This window comes from Mastigoproctus giganteus, chromosome 6 (genome assembly GCF_048544385.1).
Source record: "Mastigoproctus giganteus isolate SK-2022 chromosome 6, ASM4854438v1, whole genome shotgun sequence".
NCBI classification, from domain to species: Eukaryota; Metazoa; Arthropoda; class Arachnida; order Uropygi; family Thelyphonidae; genus Mastigoproctus; species Mastigoproctus giganteus.
This window is the reverse complement of record NC_143580.1, coordinates 98,021,501-98,039,031: the sequence shown is the minus strand read 5'-3', so window position 1 is coordinate 98,039,031 and position 17,531 is coordinate 98,021,501. Positions and strand designations below refer to the sequence as shown.

At 38.3% G+C, this 17,531-nt stretch overlaps 1 protein-coding gene across 1 annotated transcript in view; it reads left to right on the top strand.

The window, feature by feature from the left end:
* The window catches only part of LOC150084470 (uncharacterized), a 428,998-nt gene that overhangs the window by 101,231 nt on the left and 310,236 nt on the right, over positions 1-17,531 (top strand). The window contains exon 3 of the mRNA XM_090375238.1: positions 5,438-5,517. Within this exon, the coding sequence (XP_090231364.1) occupies positions 5,438-5,517 (80 nt within the window). The remainder of the gene's footprint in view (positions 1-5,437; positions 5,518-17,531) is intronic.

Sequence of the window (17,531 nt, the reverse complement as noted above, 5' to 3'; positions counted from 1 at the left end):
CTGATGATATTGCCAACAGCAAATTCAAAATGGGAAGCATTCAAAGAACTTATCGTGGAAGCTACTAGGCTTTACATACCAACTAAGAAATATTGTTCAAGGTTTAGGCCTAAATGGTTGTCAGATGAACTAATGAGGCATATGGCAGAGAAGAAAAATGCATGGGATACATACAAATTAACACGTGACACGGACGCCTATGATAGATACAAGTTGATCTGTAACCAAGTTACAAAGGAGGTTAGGCAGGCGAAGGCAGATTACGAGAGATCCTTGGCAAGGGATGCGAAGAAAAACAGCAAAGAGTTCTTTACTTATGTAAACTCTAGAAGGAAGGGGATGAATCAGATTGGTCCACTTGAGATCGATGGGTCAACTGTTGATGACCCTGCTCGGGTAGCTAACAAACTAAATGAATATTTTGCATCGACATTCACACATGAGGAGTTATTCAGCGAGGGGAATGCCAGAGGTGTATTCAATTCTAGCAGTAAGCTAGAGAATCTTGTAATAACTGAGAGCAAAGTGGAGGAGAAATTGTTGAAGATAAACACAAGAAAGGCACCTGGGGTGGATGGGATCTATCCAGTTATATTAAAGGAGGCAGCAAAGGAGGTAAGCAAACCCTTAGCCATAATTATGAGAGCTTCCTTGGACTCAGGGGAGGTACCCATTGACTGGAGATGTGCAAATGTGACCCCAATTCACAAAGGGGGATCAAAGGCTGACACAAGTAATTATAGACCTGTGAGTTTAACTTCTGTTCCCGGAAAATTAATGGAGGCACTGGTGAAAGAAGCACTGCAGGATCATCTAGACAAGACTTCAGTTATAGCTAGGACACAGCATGGTTTTGTTAAGGGGAAGTCTTGCCTGACCAATTTGATTGGATACTATGATGTAGTCACAAAAGAACTGGATGCAGGGAATAACTTTGATATTATATACTTGGATCTTAGAAAGGCTTTTGATACTGTTGCACATGGAAGACTGCTGCACAAATTGGAGCAGTGTGGCATTGGAGGCAAGTTGCTGCTATGGATAAAGGGGTGGTTGAGGGGGAGAAGACAGAGAGTGGTAATCAATGGACACTGCTCATCGTGGACTAATGTTATTAGTGGAGTCCCTCAGGGTTCAGTATTGTGGCCTTTATTGTTTTCTGTATTTATAAATGATATTGATGATGGTATATCAGGCTTAATGTCCAAGTTTGCAGACGATACGAAGGTTGGCAGGGTTGTCAAGGACACTACTGACACTATGCTGCTGCAACAGGATTTGGAAAGGTTGAGCAGATGGGCTTCGAGGTGGCAAATGAAGTTTAACATTGACAAATGTAAAGTACTACATATGGGAAACAGCAACCCCAGAGCAGCGTATCAACTCTGTGGTACTACACTGACAGTGGTAGAGAATGAAAGGGACCTGGGGGTGGTGGTGCAGGCAGATATGAAGTTCTCTGAGCAGTGCAGACGAGCTGCAAGAGTAGCTCATGGTGTATTGTCAATGATATATAGGAATTTTTCTAGCAGGGATAAGGAGGTGATTATTCCCTTGTATAAGGCAATGGTCAGGCCACACCTAGAGTACTGTATACAGGCCTGGAGGCCTCATTTCAGGAAGGATGTAGAGCTGCTGGAACGAGTACAGAGAAGGGCAACTAGATTGGTGAATGGGACAAAGGGGTTCTCTTACGAAGAAAGGCTTAAGTTTTGCAAATTACAGTGTCTGGAAACTAGGCACCAGCGGGGTGATCTGATAGAGGTGTACAAAGCCTTGAATGGTTTGAGCATGCTCAATGCTGATGGGATTCTTCCTCTAGCTCAGAAAAATCACCTGAGAGGGCATAAATTCAAATTGAGGAAAGACAGATGTAGGATAGATGTGCGGAAATTTGCCTTTAGCCAGCGGGTGGTTGGTGGGTGGAACAGACTTCCATCCCTTGTCGTGGAAGTTGATAGCCTAAATAAGTTTAAGGCTCAGCTGGACAGGTATTTCGAACGAACAGAGGGGTGAAGTGGAAGTGGTTACTTTTATTTATTTATGTTACTTTTTTTTTTTTTTTTTTTTTTTTTTGGCTGATGCTGCATAAGCTTGCTTTCTTGCGTCAAATGCCTCTACTAATGCTAATGCTAATGATCCTGCAATGCTTCTTTAATCAGTGAATTCCATTATTTTCCTCAGAACACAAGTTAAACTAACAGGTCTGTAGTTACTTCTATCACCTTTTCAACTCCCCTTTCTGCATTGGTGATACATTTGGTGATAAGGAGGTGATTATCCCCTTGTATAAGGCAATGGTCAGGACACACCTCGAGTACTGTATACAGGTCTGGGGGCCTCATTTTAAGAAGGATGTAGAGCTGTTGGAACGAGTATAGAGAAAGGCAACATGATTAGTGAATGGAACAAAGGGTTGCTCTTACGAAGAAAGGCTTAAGTTTTGCAGATTACAGTGCTTGGAGACTAAGCACCTGTGAGGTGATCTGATTGAGGTATATAAAGCCTTGAATGGTTTGAACATGCCCAAAGCTGATGGGATTCTTCCTCTTGCTCAGAATAATCGCCTGAGAGGGCATAAATTCAAATTCAGGAAAGACAGCTGAAGGATGGATGTGCGGAACTTTGCCTTTAGCCAGCGGGTAGTTGATTGGTGGAATAGACTGCCATCTTTTGTTGTGGAAGTTGATAGCCTAAATAAATTTAAGGCTGAGCTGGACAGTTATTTGGAATGAACGGAGTCGTGAAATCGGAGCTTTTTTTTTTTTTTTTTTTTTTTTTTGCTGATGCTGCATAAGCTTGCTTTCTTGCATCGTATGCCTCTACTAATGCTAAATGCTAATTTGCATACCTCCACTCCATGGGGACCTCCCCTGAGTCCAAGGAAGCTCTCATAATTATGGCTAAGGGTTTGCTTACTTCCTTTGCTGCCTCCTTTAATATAACTGTATAGATCCCGTCCACCCCAGGTGCCTTATGTTTCACTTCAACAATTTATTCTCCACTTTGCTCTCAGTTATTACAAAATCACTTAGCTCCCTGTTAGCATTTGATAAACTTCTGGTACTTGCCTCGTTGAATAACTTCTCATGTGCGAATGTAGATGCAAAATACTTATCCAGTTTATCAGCTACCTGAGCATGATCATCAATAGTCAACCCATCAACGTTAAGTGGTCCAATCTGATTCATCCCTTTCCTTCTAGAGTTTCCACAAGAAAAGAACTCTTTTCTGTTTTTCATTGCACCTTTGCCAAAGATTTCTCGTAATCTGCCTTCGCCTGCCTAACCTCCTTTGTGATTTGATCACAGTCTAGTTTATACCTGCCATTGGCTTCTGTGTCACCTGATACTTCATATGCATCCCATGCATTCTTCTCTGCCACAAGCCTCATTAATTCATCTGACATCCATTTAGGCCTAAATCTTCAACAGTATTTCTTGGTTGGAATGAAAAGCCTAGTAGCCTCCAAAATTAAGTCTCCGAAGGCTTCTTATTTAGAATTCAGCGTTGGTAACATCATCAGTTGATCCCACAGAATTTAAAAACTGTCTGAGACCTCTAGTCACCTTTACGAAAGCAAAAGCCTTTTCGTTTAGCCTTGATGGTAGTTGCATCTTTAAGTAATTCCCACATCAGCACATTGTGATCATTGTGCAGATGTGATCATTTGCAGATAAAGGAACCTAGTGGTTCCTTTATCTGCAAATTCTTAATGCATGAATGATCACTGCTGATAATCAGATCAAGAGTATTACTCCCTCTGGTTGCCTCTTGAACATGTTGCTGTAGAAAATAATCATCCAATAAGTCTACAAAAGCCTTGCTAGTGTACGAGAGACCAACCCACATGTTGTTGTCAATATCTGGTTACTTAAAATCCGCCATTATAAGACACTCTGTTTTACTAGCCCACACTATTTCTCTGTATAATTGTTTATTGTACTCATCAGAGTCAGCAGGCCTATAACAAACTCCAACCTTCATATTTGGTTTCCCAGTGTTATGTCACACCAAATGACTCAACATTGCACTGTCCATCTATGTCAACTGGATGCACTTCCTTAGATCTTGTGTTTCTTAACTAACAGCATAACCTATCCTTTCCTATTCTGTCTATCCTTTCTGTACATATTGCACTTCCCAAATTCCAATTCTGCATTCCTTTTATCTGACATAGAGTAAAAAAATATGTGGAGCTCCTAAAGTCTCGAAACTTTATTAGACAGTTGGACAGGCAACTTGAGTAATCGACACCTGCTAATTTTTGTAAGATGGACAAAAGCTGGCTTTTTTCTTTTGTCCTTCTTCCATATAATTGCTATTTCATTACCTTCTAAATTACACCTCACCCGGATGCAGCTGTTCTTGAAGAAAACCCCCTGGTAAGAGAATTCTTCTGGATTAAAATAAAATATATAATATTCTTAAAATTTAATATTGCTCAAATTTCCAAAAATAGCCTTAATGTTTATTTTAAATCCATAATGAGATCTGCGATCTCATTATGGATTTAAAATAAACTTTTAAAATAAACTGTACAAGGAAAAATTTAAATAAATTATTAGCATTTGTCCAATGTTACGAAAATTAGCGGTCTCGACTACTCAAGTTGTCTGTCCAACTGTCCTCTGTCCTTTTATTTGTGTGACACCATGTCTGTGATATCCCGAGAACGTCTGCCTTTGGGTTGTCTTGACCAGCACTTCAAATTCATCAAATTTATTTAGTATACTTCTAGCCTCGGTGTAAATATAAGTATACATGCACCTGTTCTTACTCTAAATAAAAAGACTCTAACGGAGTCATTTTATTTACTTTTTTCATGACCCCCCCCCCCCCAGCAGTTCCTGAAATCGCCAGCAGCTTGCTTTCTGGGCTACTTATTTCCACCTCTGCCTGTAACTACTGTTAATCTCAGTCTGTGAATCCCCCCAAGCTAGCAGTGTTCCAACTCACCTAACATTGCCTCGATAGCATTAGCAAATATTCTTGAAACCTTTCTATTTAAGTGTATCCCATCGCTGTAGAAGCAATCTCTCCTGTTAACAACAACATATGTGCCTTAACTGGCCTCCGTAGCCGAGTGGTCAGAAGCGGAAGTGCAGTAGCACATGCTCTTTGAGTAGACCGGGGTTCAAGCCCCTGACTGCTAAATACGGTCGATCTGCCAACCTGCAGTGGACCAGCATGGCAGATTTTAGTCCATTTCCCTCAGCATGAATTGTTGAGGAGGCCTCCATCCTGCAATGGGTTGATAATGGCTGCAGTTTACCTTTATGTGCCTTTAACAATAATGGAAAAGTGTGTGTGTGTGTGTGTGTGTGTGTGTGTGTGTGTGTGTGTGTGTGTGTGTGTGTGTGTGTGTGTGTGTGTGTGTGTGTAAGTAACATTTTCAGCAGTCTGTTTTATTTTAAGTTTTTATATCCATTTGTAGGTGGAGATAGTACACTTGATATATCCCTGCAGCTTCTACCATGTGGAGTATGTGGCCGGACATTCCTGCCGAATGCTTTGGTAACATTCATAATAAAATAAAACTTTTACTCTTTGTTAAACTTTCTGTTAATTATCTTAATTTTTTTTGATTGTGATGACTTCATTTTTTAACTTCAGATATAGTTTTGTATATCATGTGCTCTCTAGTTTTTGAATTCAGGAATATTTTATTTAAATACTTTGAATATTTTTTTTTGTTAATTGGAGTAACTCCCCCACATTTCTTCATTTTTCGGCACACAGAAAATTATTATATACACACACATGCACACAGTAATTAAAAGTAATTTCACTAAATCAAGCTATTAGTTTGTGTATTTTGTACTTAATAAAACATGCCAAGCACTGAATAGAAGTTTTTGTTGATCAGTATTTGTGAATTTTGTGTTTTAGGTAGTTGGGTCACACTTACTGTAAACAAAAGAATGGTAATGGTAATTTACATTGCATGGAGCAGCTGTGCATTTTTCTCTTTTTGAAAACTCAAAGGTCACTCAAGTTCAAAAGAGTTTTCTTATATGATATGAAAAACAGCCTCCCAGTAGCCATTCATGGCTAGCAAAAGAATCTCATTCATACAAACCAGTGGTGTCCAAATTTTCCAGTACAAGGGCCATATTGAAAATTAGCTTTCTTTTGCGGGCTGCACTTAGTGATTAGAGAAAATTAGTGTGTTTCATTTTCCCTATCCTGTTACATGTAAAAGGAAATTTCTATTTTTATGTTACTGTTTTTTATTTTCAGGCTATATATAAAAAATGGAAATTCCCAACACTTTTATGTGCAACAATCTGTCAGTGATTTGTTTTTTAGATTTTATTAAAATTAAAAAATATGACTTACCTTTGTTTTTTAAATACTTTACTTTTGCATTTTTTTAAAAAACATACTTTACTTTTTTTTCTTTTTTTTTTTTTTTAATACCTTACTTTTGCTTTTAACTGTTCACTTGAGAAAATTTACACCTGAAAAGGATCACTGCTTTTCAATATTAAGGTGAATAAATAAATGTAATGATACCCCTAAAATGGAAAATATTCAAAAATTTTATTACAAAGAATACACAACATTTACTGAACAAAACTTAACATTTAATGAGATGATTGAGGCTAAATGTTTTTAGATAATTGTTCAAAATTTGTTTGAAAATTTGTGATGCCAATTCTCAATATGGAATGAAGATGCTCATCTGCTATTCTCTTTCTTTTTAAATATTTATTTGATTTCATGCGTGAAATAATTTGCTCGCAAACATACTTTGGTCCAAACAAAGTAGCATTTTCATGGCATTTTCTTTTATTAGTGGAAAATCTTCAGATGGGAGAGCCTTTTAGAATTCAAGTAGTTTATTTTTGCATTCCATATACTTATTTTTGAACCATGTTTTGGCTTGAAGATCAGTAAGTTCAAATTGCAAGCTGGGATGTCACCATACAAGTTTTCAGCCATAGAAGTAAATGGATTCTCAAACAATCTTATGTCATGGGATCTCATATCAGCAAATCGACTTTCAAACTTGTCAAAAACTAATTGTAATAACAAAATAACTAATTGTAATAACAAATAGGCAACGATTCTTTGGAAATATGTTTTTCTGTTAGCTCGGTACAACATTCAAAGTGAACTAAATTGCCTTGCTCAATTTGGAATTTAAATAATAGCAGCGTATTCTGAAACAATTTGATGTCACCATACAAATCAGAGTCCAATTTCCTTTTCCTTGTAGTTTGAATTAAGAGCACTTAAAGGACTAGAAATGTCTGTAAGAATTGCATGATCAAACAGCCACTCCATATTTGATAGTTGTTTTATTGGTTTTCCTTTTTCTGTCATAAAAATATCAATTTCATGATGCAGTTTAAAGAAACAATATGGCACTTTGCCACAACTAAGCCATCTCATTGCACTGTGTAAAATTACATTTCAATTTCTGAAATAAACTACTGAAATATACGATAATTAAGGCCTTGTGATCTTATAAAATTTACAGTTGAAATAACCACATTCATAATGTGTTGGAGATCCAATACATTCCCACACAACTTCTTGATGCACAATGAAGTGAATTCCAATTGGCAGTTCAGCTCCAATATCTATCATTTTCTTGGTTATTCTATCCATGAGCCCAATGTAGTAGTAGTAGTGGTGGTGGTGGCATGTGATGCAAGAAAGCAAATGTATGAGCTTATGCAGCATCAGCCAAAAAAAAAAAAAAAAAAACACACACCATTCCCTCCAAATGCCTGTCCAGTTCCTCCTTAAATTTATTCAGCCTATCAACTTCCACAACGACAGATGGAAGTTTGTTCCAGCAATTAACCACCCGCTGGCTAAAGGCAAATTTCCGCACATCTATTCTACATCTGTCTTTTCTTAATTTGAATTTATGCTCCCTTAGATTCGTAATCTGAACAAGTGGAAGGATCCCATCAGAATTCAGCGTGCTCAACCCATTCAAGGCCTTATATATACCTCAATCAGATCACCGCGCAGGTGCCTAGTCTCCAGGCACTGCAATTTGCAGAACTTAAGCCTCTCTTGGTAAGAGGATCCCTTCATTCCCCTCACCAATCTTGTTGCCCTTCTCTGTACACACTCAAGTAAATCTACATCTTTCCTAAAATGAGGCCTCCAGACCTGTACGCAGTACTCAAGCCGTGGCCTGACCATTGCCTTATACAGAGGGATAATCACCTCCTTTTCCCTGCTAGCAAAATTCCTATATATCATTGACAAAACCCCATGACCTGCCCTGGCAGCCTGTCTGCATTGCTCAGAAAACTTCATATCTGCCTGCACAATTACTCCCAGGTCTTTTTCATTTTCTACCACCTTAAGTGTAGTACCACACAGTTGGTACGTTTCTCTGGGGTTACTTCTACCCATATGTAGTACTTTGCATTTGTCAATGTTAAACTTCAGTTGCCACTTCTTAGCCCATATGCCCAAATTATCTAGATCCTGTTGCAGTAGCACACTGCCATTACTGTCATTAACAACCCTGCCAACCTTTGTATCACCTGCAAACTTTGACATTAAGCCTGATATACCTTCATCAATATCATTGATAAATATACAAAACAACAGTGGACCTAACACCGAACCCTGTGGGACTCCACTAATAACATTAGTCCAAGAAGAGCAGCACCCATTGATTACCACCCTCTGTCTTCTAGCACTTAACCATCCTTTTATCCATTGTAGCAACTTACCCTTAATACCATTCTGCTCCAATTTGTACAATAGTCTTCCATGCGCAACAGTGTCAAAAGCTTTCCTGAAATCCAAATATATGATATCAAAATTATTTTTCGCATCCAGTTCCTTTGTAACCACATCATAATATCCTATCAAATTTGTCAGACAAGACTTTCCCTTAACAAACCCATGCTGTGTCTGAATTGTTGCTGCAGTCTTGTCTAGATGATCCTGCAATGCATCTTTAACCAGCGACTCCATTATTTTACCTAGAACAGAAGTTAAACTAACTGGTCTGTAATTACTCGTGTCACCCTTCGATCCCCCTTTGTGAATTGGGGATACATTTGCACATCTCCAGTCCGTGGGAACCTCCCCTGAGTCCAAGGATGCTCTCATAATTATGGCTAAGGGTTTGCTTAGTTGCTTTGCCGCCTCCTTTAATATAACGATAGATCCCATCCACCCCAGGTGCTTTTCTTATGTTTAACTTCAACAATTTCTCTTCCACTTTGCTCTCAGTTATTACAAAATCATTAAGTATCTTGCTACAATTTGATAACCTTCTGCCATTTTCAAACCTTAATAATTCCTCATGTGTGAATGTAGATGCAAAATACTCTTTCAGTTTTTTGTTTGCTATCTGAGCAGGATCATCAACAGTCGAACCATCAATGTCAAGTGGACCAATCAGATTCATCCCCTTCCTTTTAGAGTTTATATAAGTAAAGAAATCCGTGCTGTTTTTCTTAGCATCTTTTGCCAAGGATTTCTTGTAATCTGCCTTCACCTGCCGAACCTCCTTTATGACCTGATTACAGATTAACTTATATCTGCCATAGGCTTCTGAGTCGCTTGATAATTTATATGCATCCCATGCATTTTTGCTCTCTGTTACGAGTCTCATTAGTTCATTTGACAACCATTTAGGCCTAAACCTTGAACAATATTTCTTAATAGGTATGAAACTTTTAGTAGCTTCCACGATTAATTCCTTGAATGCTTCCCACTTAGAATTTACTGTTGGTAACATCGTCAGTTGATCCCACTGTACAGAATTTAAAAACTGTCGGAGACCACTGTACTCGCCAATGTTTTTACCAATCATTTTTTGCACTGCCAGTTGCGACTCTTACCAGGTTTTTAATATTCTATCCTAATCCTAACTTTTCAATAGATTGGCAAAAAATTTCAAAAAGATTTACCTATAATACGTTCCGTGCATACTCTGTAGGTCAGCTAAACCTTCAATTGGTACAAAATTATCATTAATTCCAGGCATGAAGATAAGGAGTTGGGCTGTGTTGTTTGCATCAGTACTGTCATCCAGTGCCACACCAAAATATTTCATTTGTTTTATGCTTTCCAAAAGTTGTTGGAAAAAATTTTTTCCAATATCTTTTACTCTTTGCATAATTGTTTGTTGAGACAAACTACAGTATGTTCTTTAAAAAGTGATACAGTATCCTTACACAACAAACATACTGCTTTTTCGTCGTACTCAATGAAGAAATAGTCTTCAGTCCACCTTCGATTAAAAACACGACAACCGAAATCTACATTCCTCTTTCAGATCAAATTCAACACAAATTAATAATAATTCAATAAAATGAACAAGTTATATCAACATAGTAGAATTTCACAACATGAAAAGATTGATGCATACATAACTATATTTAGCGTATATACGACTGCAATGGACGACATATACACATTTGATACAGTCGAGCTTGATGCTTGCATGCCTGTACACTCGTGGCGCGACTCTCTAAAATGCTATTTTAGTTCACTTTCTGGGCGGGCCGTATAAATATTATTCATGGGCCGTAGGTTAGACACACTGATACAAACTATTCTTTGTAATGTGCCAAAAAAATTGGATGATTACATGTAAGGGATGAAACTGTGTAAAACATGGAGACAAGCTTTTGTTTGTCTTGATTAGTATATTAAGTTGAAGTACCATCAATCATTAAGCTTAATTGTCATCATGCTTATAAGTGTACTTAATCATAAACAATCCTCTTGTGGTTTTTTATATAAAATCTATAATTTGCCAGTTAAATTTAACTTCTAGTGTAGTGTGGACTTCATAAAAAAAGCTACTGCTTTTTCGGAAAAATCTCCTGTTTTTTTTTTTTTTTTTTTTTTACAAAAATGCTTGTTTTTGGGGAAAAATCCTATTTTCCTCCTGCTTACAAATACCTGATCTCAAGTTTTTTGAGTGTCAGAAGTAGATAACTTTGTGGTTTCATGCAAAACAAGTGGTTCTGGCAGATTCCTTATTGTCCATTTCCATCTAGCTTATGGCTTTTTTTTTTTTTTTTTTTAAATTATGGAAAATCATGCTCGGCCAATTTGGCAGTACTAGCTGATAATAAAACACAACCTTGTTGAATTCTCTATAATCAACTACCCAGAAATCCAGCTTTATCTCTGATCCTGATCACACACACTCTTTGGTAATGATAGAAATTTTTACAAACTGTTTCACTGCTTGAGTTGTATAAATTTATATAATAATCCCTAATCAGCTAATATTGAACCAGTCACAAAAAATTTGATTCAAATTCCTTGTGCCAATAAACCTCTAATAAAACAACAACAGCAGTTGGAGTTCAGATGCATCCAAAATTATGGTAAAATAATGAATGTAATCAGGCATAACATGAGAATAATTTAACATGGAACTTCTGTGGGCAAGCCATCACAGCTAATCTTGTGCAGTTTAAATCCCCTGAGCATATGTTAGGTGTATACTAATTAGACATGTGCAGAGAAGAAAAATGCATGGGATACATATAAATTAACAGGTGACACAGAAGCCTATGATAGCTATAAGCTGCTCTGTACCAACTCACAAAGGAGGTTAGGCAAGCAAAGGAAGATTACGAGAAATCTTTGGCAAAGTATGCAAAGAAAAACAGCAAAGAGTTATGTAAACTATAGAAGGAAGGGGATGAATCAGATTGGTCCACTTGATATTGATGGTTCAACTATTGATGATCCTGCTCTGGTAGCTAACAAACTAAATGAATATTTTGCATCTACATTCACACATGAGGAAGGGGACTGCCAGAGGTGTATTAAACTCTGGCAGTAAGCTAGATAATCTTGTAATAACTGAGAGTAAAGTGGAGGAGAAATTGTTAAAGATAAACATAAGAAAGGCACCTGGCGTGGATGGAATCTATCCAGTTATATTAAAGGAGGCAGCAAAGGAAGTAAGCAAACCCTTAGCCACAATTATGACAGCTTCCTCTTTAACCAGTGCCTCCATTAATTTCTCTGGAACAGGGAAATTAATGGAGGCACTGGTTAAAGAAGCATTGCAGGATCATCTAGACAAGACTTCATTTATAGCTGGGACACAGCATGGGTTTCTTAAGGGGAAGTCTTGTCTGACCAATTTGATCGGATACTATGACATAGTCACAAAGGAACTGGACTCAAAGAATAATTTTGATATCATATATTTGGATCTTTGGAAGGCTTTTGATACTGCTGCACAAATTGGAGCAGTGTGGCATTGGAGGCAGATTGCTGCTATGGATAAAGGGACGGTTGAGTGGGAGAAGACAGAGAGTGGTAATCAATGGACACTGCTCTTGATGGACTAATGTTATTAGTGGAGTCCCCCAGGATTCATTTGGGTCCATTGTTTTTTTCTGTATTCATTAATGATATTGATTAGCATTAGCATTAGTAGAGGCATTTGATGAAAGAAAGCAAGCTTATGCAGCATCAGCCAAAAAAAAAAAAAATAAAAATAAAAAAAAAAAAAATAAAATAAATAAAAAATAACCACTTCCACTTCACCCCTCCGTTCGTTCGAAATACCTGTCCAGCTGAGCCTTAAATTTATTTAGGCTATCAACTTCCACAACAAGGGATGGAAGTCTGTTCCACCATCCAACTACCCGCTGGCTAAAGGCAAATTTCCGCACATCTATCCTACATCTGTCTTTCCTCAATTTGAATTTAATCCCTCTCAGGTGATTATTCTGAGCAAGAGGCAGTATCCCATCAGCATTGAGCATGCTCAACCCATTCAAAGCTTTATACACCTCTATCAGATCACCTTGCAGGTGCCTAGTCTCCAGACACTGTAATTTGCAAAACTTAAGCCTTTCTTTGTAAGAGCAACCCTTCATTCCGTTCACCAACCTTGTTGCCCTTCTTTGTACTCGTTCCAGCAGCTCTACATCCTTCTTGAAATGAGGCCTCCAGACCTGTATACAGTACTCAAGGCGCGGCCTACCATTGCCTTATACAAGGGAATAATCACCTCCATATCCCTGCTAGAAAAATTCCTGTATATCATTGAGAAGACACCATGAGCTACTCTTGCAGCCCGTCTGCACTGCTCAGAGAACTTCATATCTGCCTGCAAAATCCCCCCAGGTCCTTTTCATTCTCTACCACTGTCAGTGTAGTATCACAGAGTTGATACGTTGCTCTGGGGTTGCTGTTTCCCATATGTAGTACTTTACATTTGTCAATGTTAAACTTCATTTGCCACCTCTCAGCCCATCTGCTCAACCTTTCCAGATCCTGTTGCAGCAGCATAGCGTCAGTAGCGTCCTTATTAACCCTGCCAACCTTTGTATCATCTGCAAACTTGGACATTAAGCTTGAAATGCCATCATAAATATTATTTATAAATACAGAAAACAACAGTGGACCCAACACTGAACCCTGAGGGACTCCACTAATAACATTAGTCCACGATGAGCAGTGTCCATTTGTCCGTTAATTATCACTCTCTGTCTTCTGCCACTCAACCATCCCTTTATTCATAGCAACAATTTGCCACCAATGCCACACTGCTCCAATTTGTGAAGCAGTCTTCCATGTGCAACAGTATCAAAAGCCTTTCTAAGATCCAAATATATAATATCAAAGGTATTCCCTGCATCCAATTCTTTTGTGACTACATCATAGTATCCAATCAAATTGGTCAGGCAAGACTTCCCCTTAACAAAACAATGCTGTATCCAAGCTATAACTGAAGTATTGTCTAGATGATCCTGCAGTGCTTCTTTAACCAGTGCCTCCATTAATTTTCCTGGAACAGAAGTTAAACTCACAGGTCTATAATTACTTGTGTCAGCCTTTGATCTTCCTTTGTGAATTGGGGTTACATTTGCACATCTCCAGTATGTGGGTACCTCCCCTGAGTCCAAGGAAGCTCTTATAATTATGGCTAATGGATTGCTTACTTCCTTTGCTGCTTCCTTTAATATAACTGGATAGATCCCATCCACCCCACGTGCCTTTCTTGTATTTATCTTCAACAATTTCTCCTCCACTTTACTCTCAATTATTACAATATCATCTAGCTCACTGCCAGTGTTTACTTCATCTATGGCATTCCCCTTCCTGAATAACTCCTCATGTGTGAATGTAGATGCAAAATATTGATTTAGTTTGTTAGCTACCTGAGCAGGATCATGAACAGTTGAACCATCGATATCAAGTGGACCAATCTGATTCATACCCTTCCTTCTAGAGTTTACTTAAGTAAAGAACTCCTTGCTGTTTTTCTTTACATCCCTTTCTAAAGATTTCTCGTAATCTGCCTTCGCCTGCCTAAACTCTTTTGTAATTTGGTTACAGATCAACTTATATCTATCATAGGCTTCTGTGTCACATGTTAATTTATAGGTATCCCATGCATTATTCTTCTCTGCCATATGTCTCATTAGTTCATCTGACATCCATTTAGGCCTGAACCTTGAACAATATTTCTTAGTTGGTATGTAAAGCCTAGTAGCTTCCAAGATAAGTTCTTTGAATGCTTGCCATTTTGAGTTTGCTGTTGATAACATCATCAGTTGGTCCCACTGTATAGAATTTAAATACTGTCTCAGACCATTGTAGTCACCTTTACGAAAACAATAACCTTTCCCTTTACCCCTGATGGTAGTTACCTCCTCGAGTAAATCCCACTTCAGCACACTGTGATCACTGCCACCTAGTCGTTCCTTTATCTGCAGATTCTTAATGCATGAAGAATCACTACTATTAATCATATCAAGAGTATTGCTCACTCTAGTTGCCTCCCGAACATGCTGATTTAGAAAACAATCATCCAATAAATCCACAAAAGCCTTGCTAGTGTGTGAGTGATCAATCCACAAATTCCAGTCAATATCTGGGAAATTAAAATCCCCCATTATAAGACTCTCTGATTTACTGGCCCACTCTATTTCCCTGTACAGTTTCTTATTATACTCATCAGAGTCATTAGGCCTATAGCACACTCCTACTCTTAATTTTGATTTCCCAATGCTTATGTCACACCAAACTGACTCAACACTGCACTGTCCAGCAATGTCAACTGGCTTCACTTCCTTGGATTTTATGTATTTCTTAACTAATAGCATAACCCCTCCTCCCTTCCTATCCTGTCTATCCTTTCTGTAGACGTTGTACTCCCCAAATTCCAGTTCTGCATTACTTATATCTGTGTGACACCACATCTCTGATATCCCAACAGTATCTGCCTTTGATGCTTTGAGCAATACCTCAAATTCATCAAATTTATTTACCAAACTCCTAGCATTGGTGTACACGCAAGTATACATGCACCTGTTCTTTTTCTTAGTTACCCTAACTCAACCCATGTGTTTACTTGTACCCGAATGACTCCCAGCAGACTGAAATATCCTGCATCTTATTTTCCAAGCTGCTACTCATTCCAATAGAAGCAGTGCAAGAATCACTTTCACCTCTGCCAGTGGCTACTGTTAATGTATTAATCCTTGTATCCCCCCAATCTATCAGTTTTCCGACCCACCTAACACTGCCTCGATAGCATCAGCAAACATTCTTCCACCCTTTCTATTTAAGTGTATCCCATCCCATCCCTGTAGAAGCAGTCTCTCCTGTTAACAAGTACAGACCAGGCTGAAAAAAATTCTACCCCTTGAGCCTTGCACAATCTTTCCAGGACCGAATTGAATGAGAGGGCTCTCATCATATGCTCCCTCCTATCGTGTCTGGGCAGAATTGCAGACACTTTCAAATTCAACCCTAATTCACGGCTTTTTTCCAACAGTGACCTGTACTTGTTAAGTAATTCCGCCGGTCTCCTACTCTTAATATCATTAGTGCCAACGTGTACAACTATATCACCTTTTGTGCCCTTAAAAGATGATATCCGCTCTACAACGTCATCAACCTTTGCCCCTGGCAGACATATCCTGGTCCTGTCCACGTATCCTTTTTACAAAGCACGTTCCCCCGTTTCCCTCACAATAGAGTCACCAACAACTACTAGTTCCTTTAGGATCAGCGCATTCTGCGTTGGGGGCTGCCGCTGTGTTGCTTGACGCCCAAGTGCAAGCTCTGGCGTTGGTGTGGGCAGCTGAGAGCTTGATGGGCCCCTTACTTTTAATCCTTTGAGGGCATCCACCCTGTCTTTCAAGCTCTCATATAGACCCATAACAATGCTGGATTGTCGCCTGATTTCCTTACACTCCTTGCATCGCGCACATGCAAAGACATCCCACATGGCAGTATCATGTCCCGTATCTGACTGCTCCACAAACATCAAGCAAATAGTGCATTTTAAAAGGCTGTGATTCAGAGGGCAACTGCCCCCCTCAGTTCTCTCCTGAGCCACAGCACTCCCATTAGCTTGAGCCTTTTGCTTTTCTGCTCTGGTCTGAGTCATGATTTCGATTTAATTTCAATAAAATTTAAATTTCAGTACAAAATTAAAACACTAAACTTGTATCCCAACACAGTTATAACGCTATATTTATGTTTTAGTATCGAGTGTTATCTATGAAATCCCTTTATATAACTTCCGTATCAAGTTAAGTATTAATTATTTATTTTTTGCTAATTATTTATGTTACGTAATCTAAGTCGTTATATGTATATAGTTAAAAGTACAATTTAATTGGCAATGAAGTTCAACAAGATTAATAGATTTACTGAATAATTGACAATATTATGTTATGTACTATACTATACTAAGCTTATGTTATCTAGTTCGAGATATTTTGTATCGCGTAACAATGGCGGAAATTTACGAATGGTAAATCTACGGACACTTAAGTATCGATTAACTTCCAAATCTCGCTGTCTCAATTCAGAAAAAACTAAGGATCCTGACTAGCTACTTACAGAAAATAATTTGATATAACAGTTGGTTAATAAATCGGCTAAATATGGTTAAAAAAAAAAAAAAACATCTCGTTCAACGGAACTGCAACTTGTAACACGTGGATTTGATGCCCTTACCGATACTAAGTAATACCTACAAAATCTCTATCTAAGTTAAACTTTAAACTAAGTATCGTAACTAGGAATATAAAGCTGCTCTAGAAAATAAGTTAATATGCCAATTTAAGCTAATAAAACAGAAAATAAATCAGAGAAAAACTTCTCTGTTCCAGGAGTGGCAAAAAGCTACGTCCGCACAGGCTAATCTCGTTCTCAAACTCCAAAAAAACTTGATGATGGTATGTCAGGCTTAATGTCCAAGTTTGGAGACGATACGAAGGTCGGCAGGGTTGTTAATGACACTAAGACAATACGTTGCTGCAATAGGATCTAGAAAAGTTGAGCAGATGGGCTGAGAGGTGGCAACTAAAGTTTAACATTGACAAATGTAAAGTACTACATATGGGAAACAGCAACCCCAGAGCAACGTAAACTCTGTGGTACTACACTGACAGTGGTAGAGAGTGAAATTGACCTGGGGGTAATGGTGCAGGCAGATATGAAGTTTTCTGAGCATTGCAGACGGTCTGCAAGAGTGTCTTGTCAATGATATACAGGAATTTTTCTAGCAGGGATAAGGAGGTGATTATCCCCTT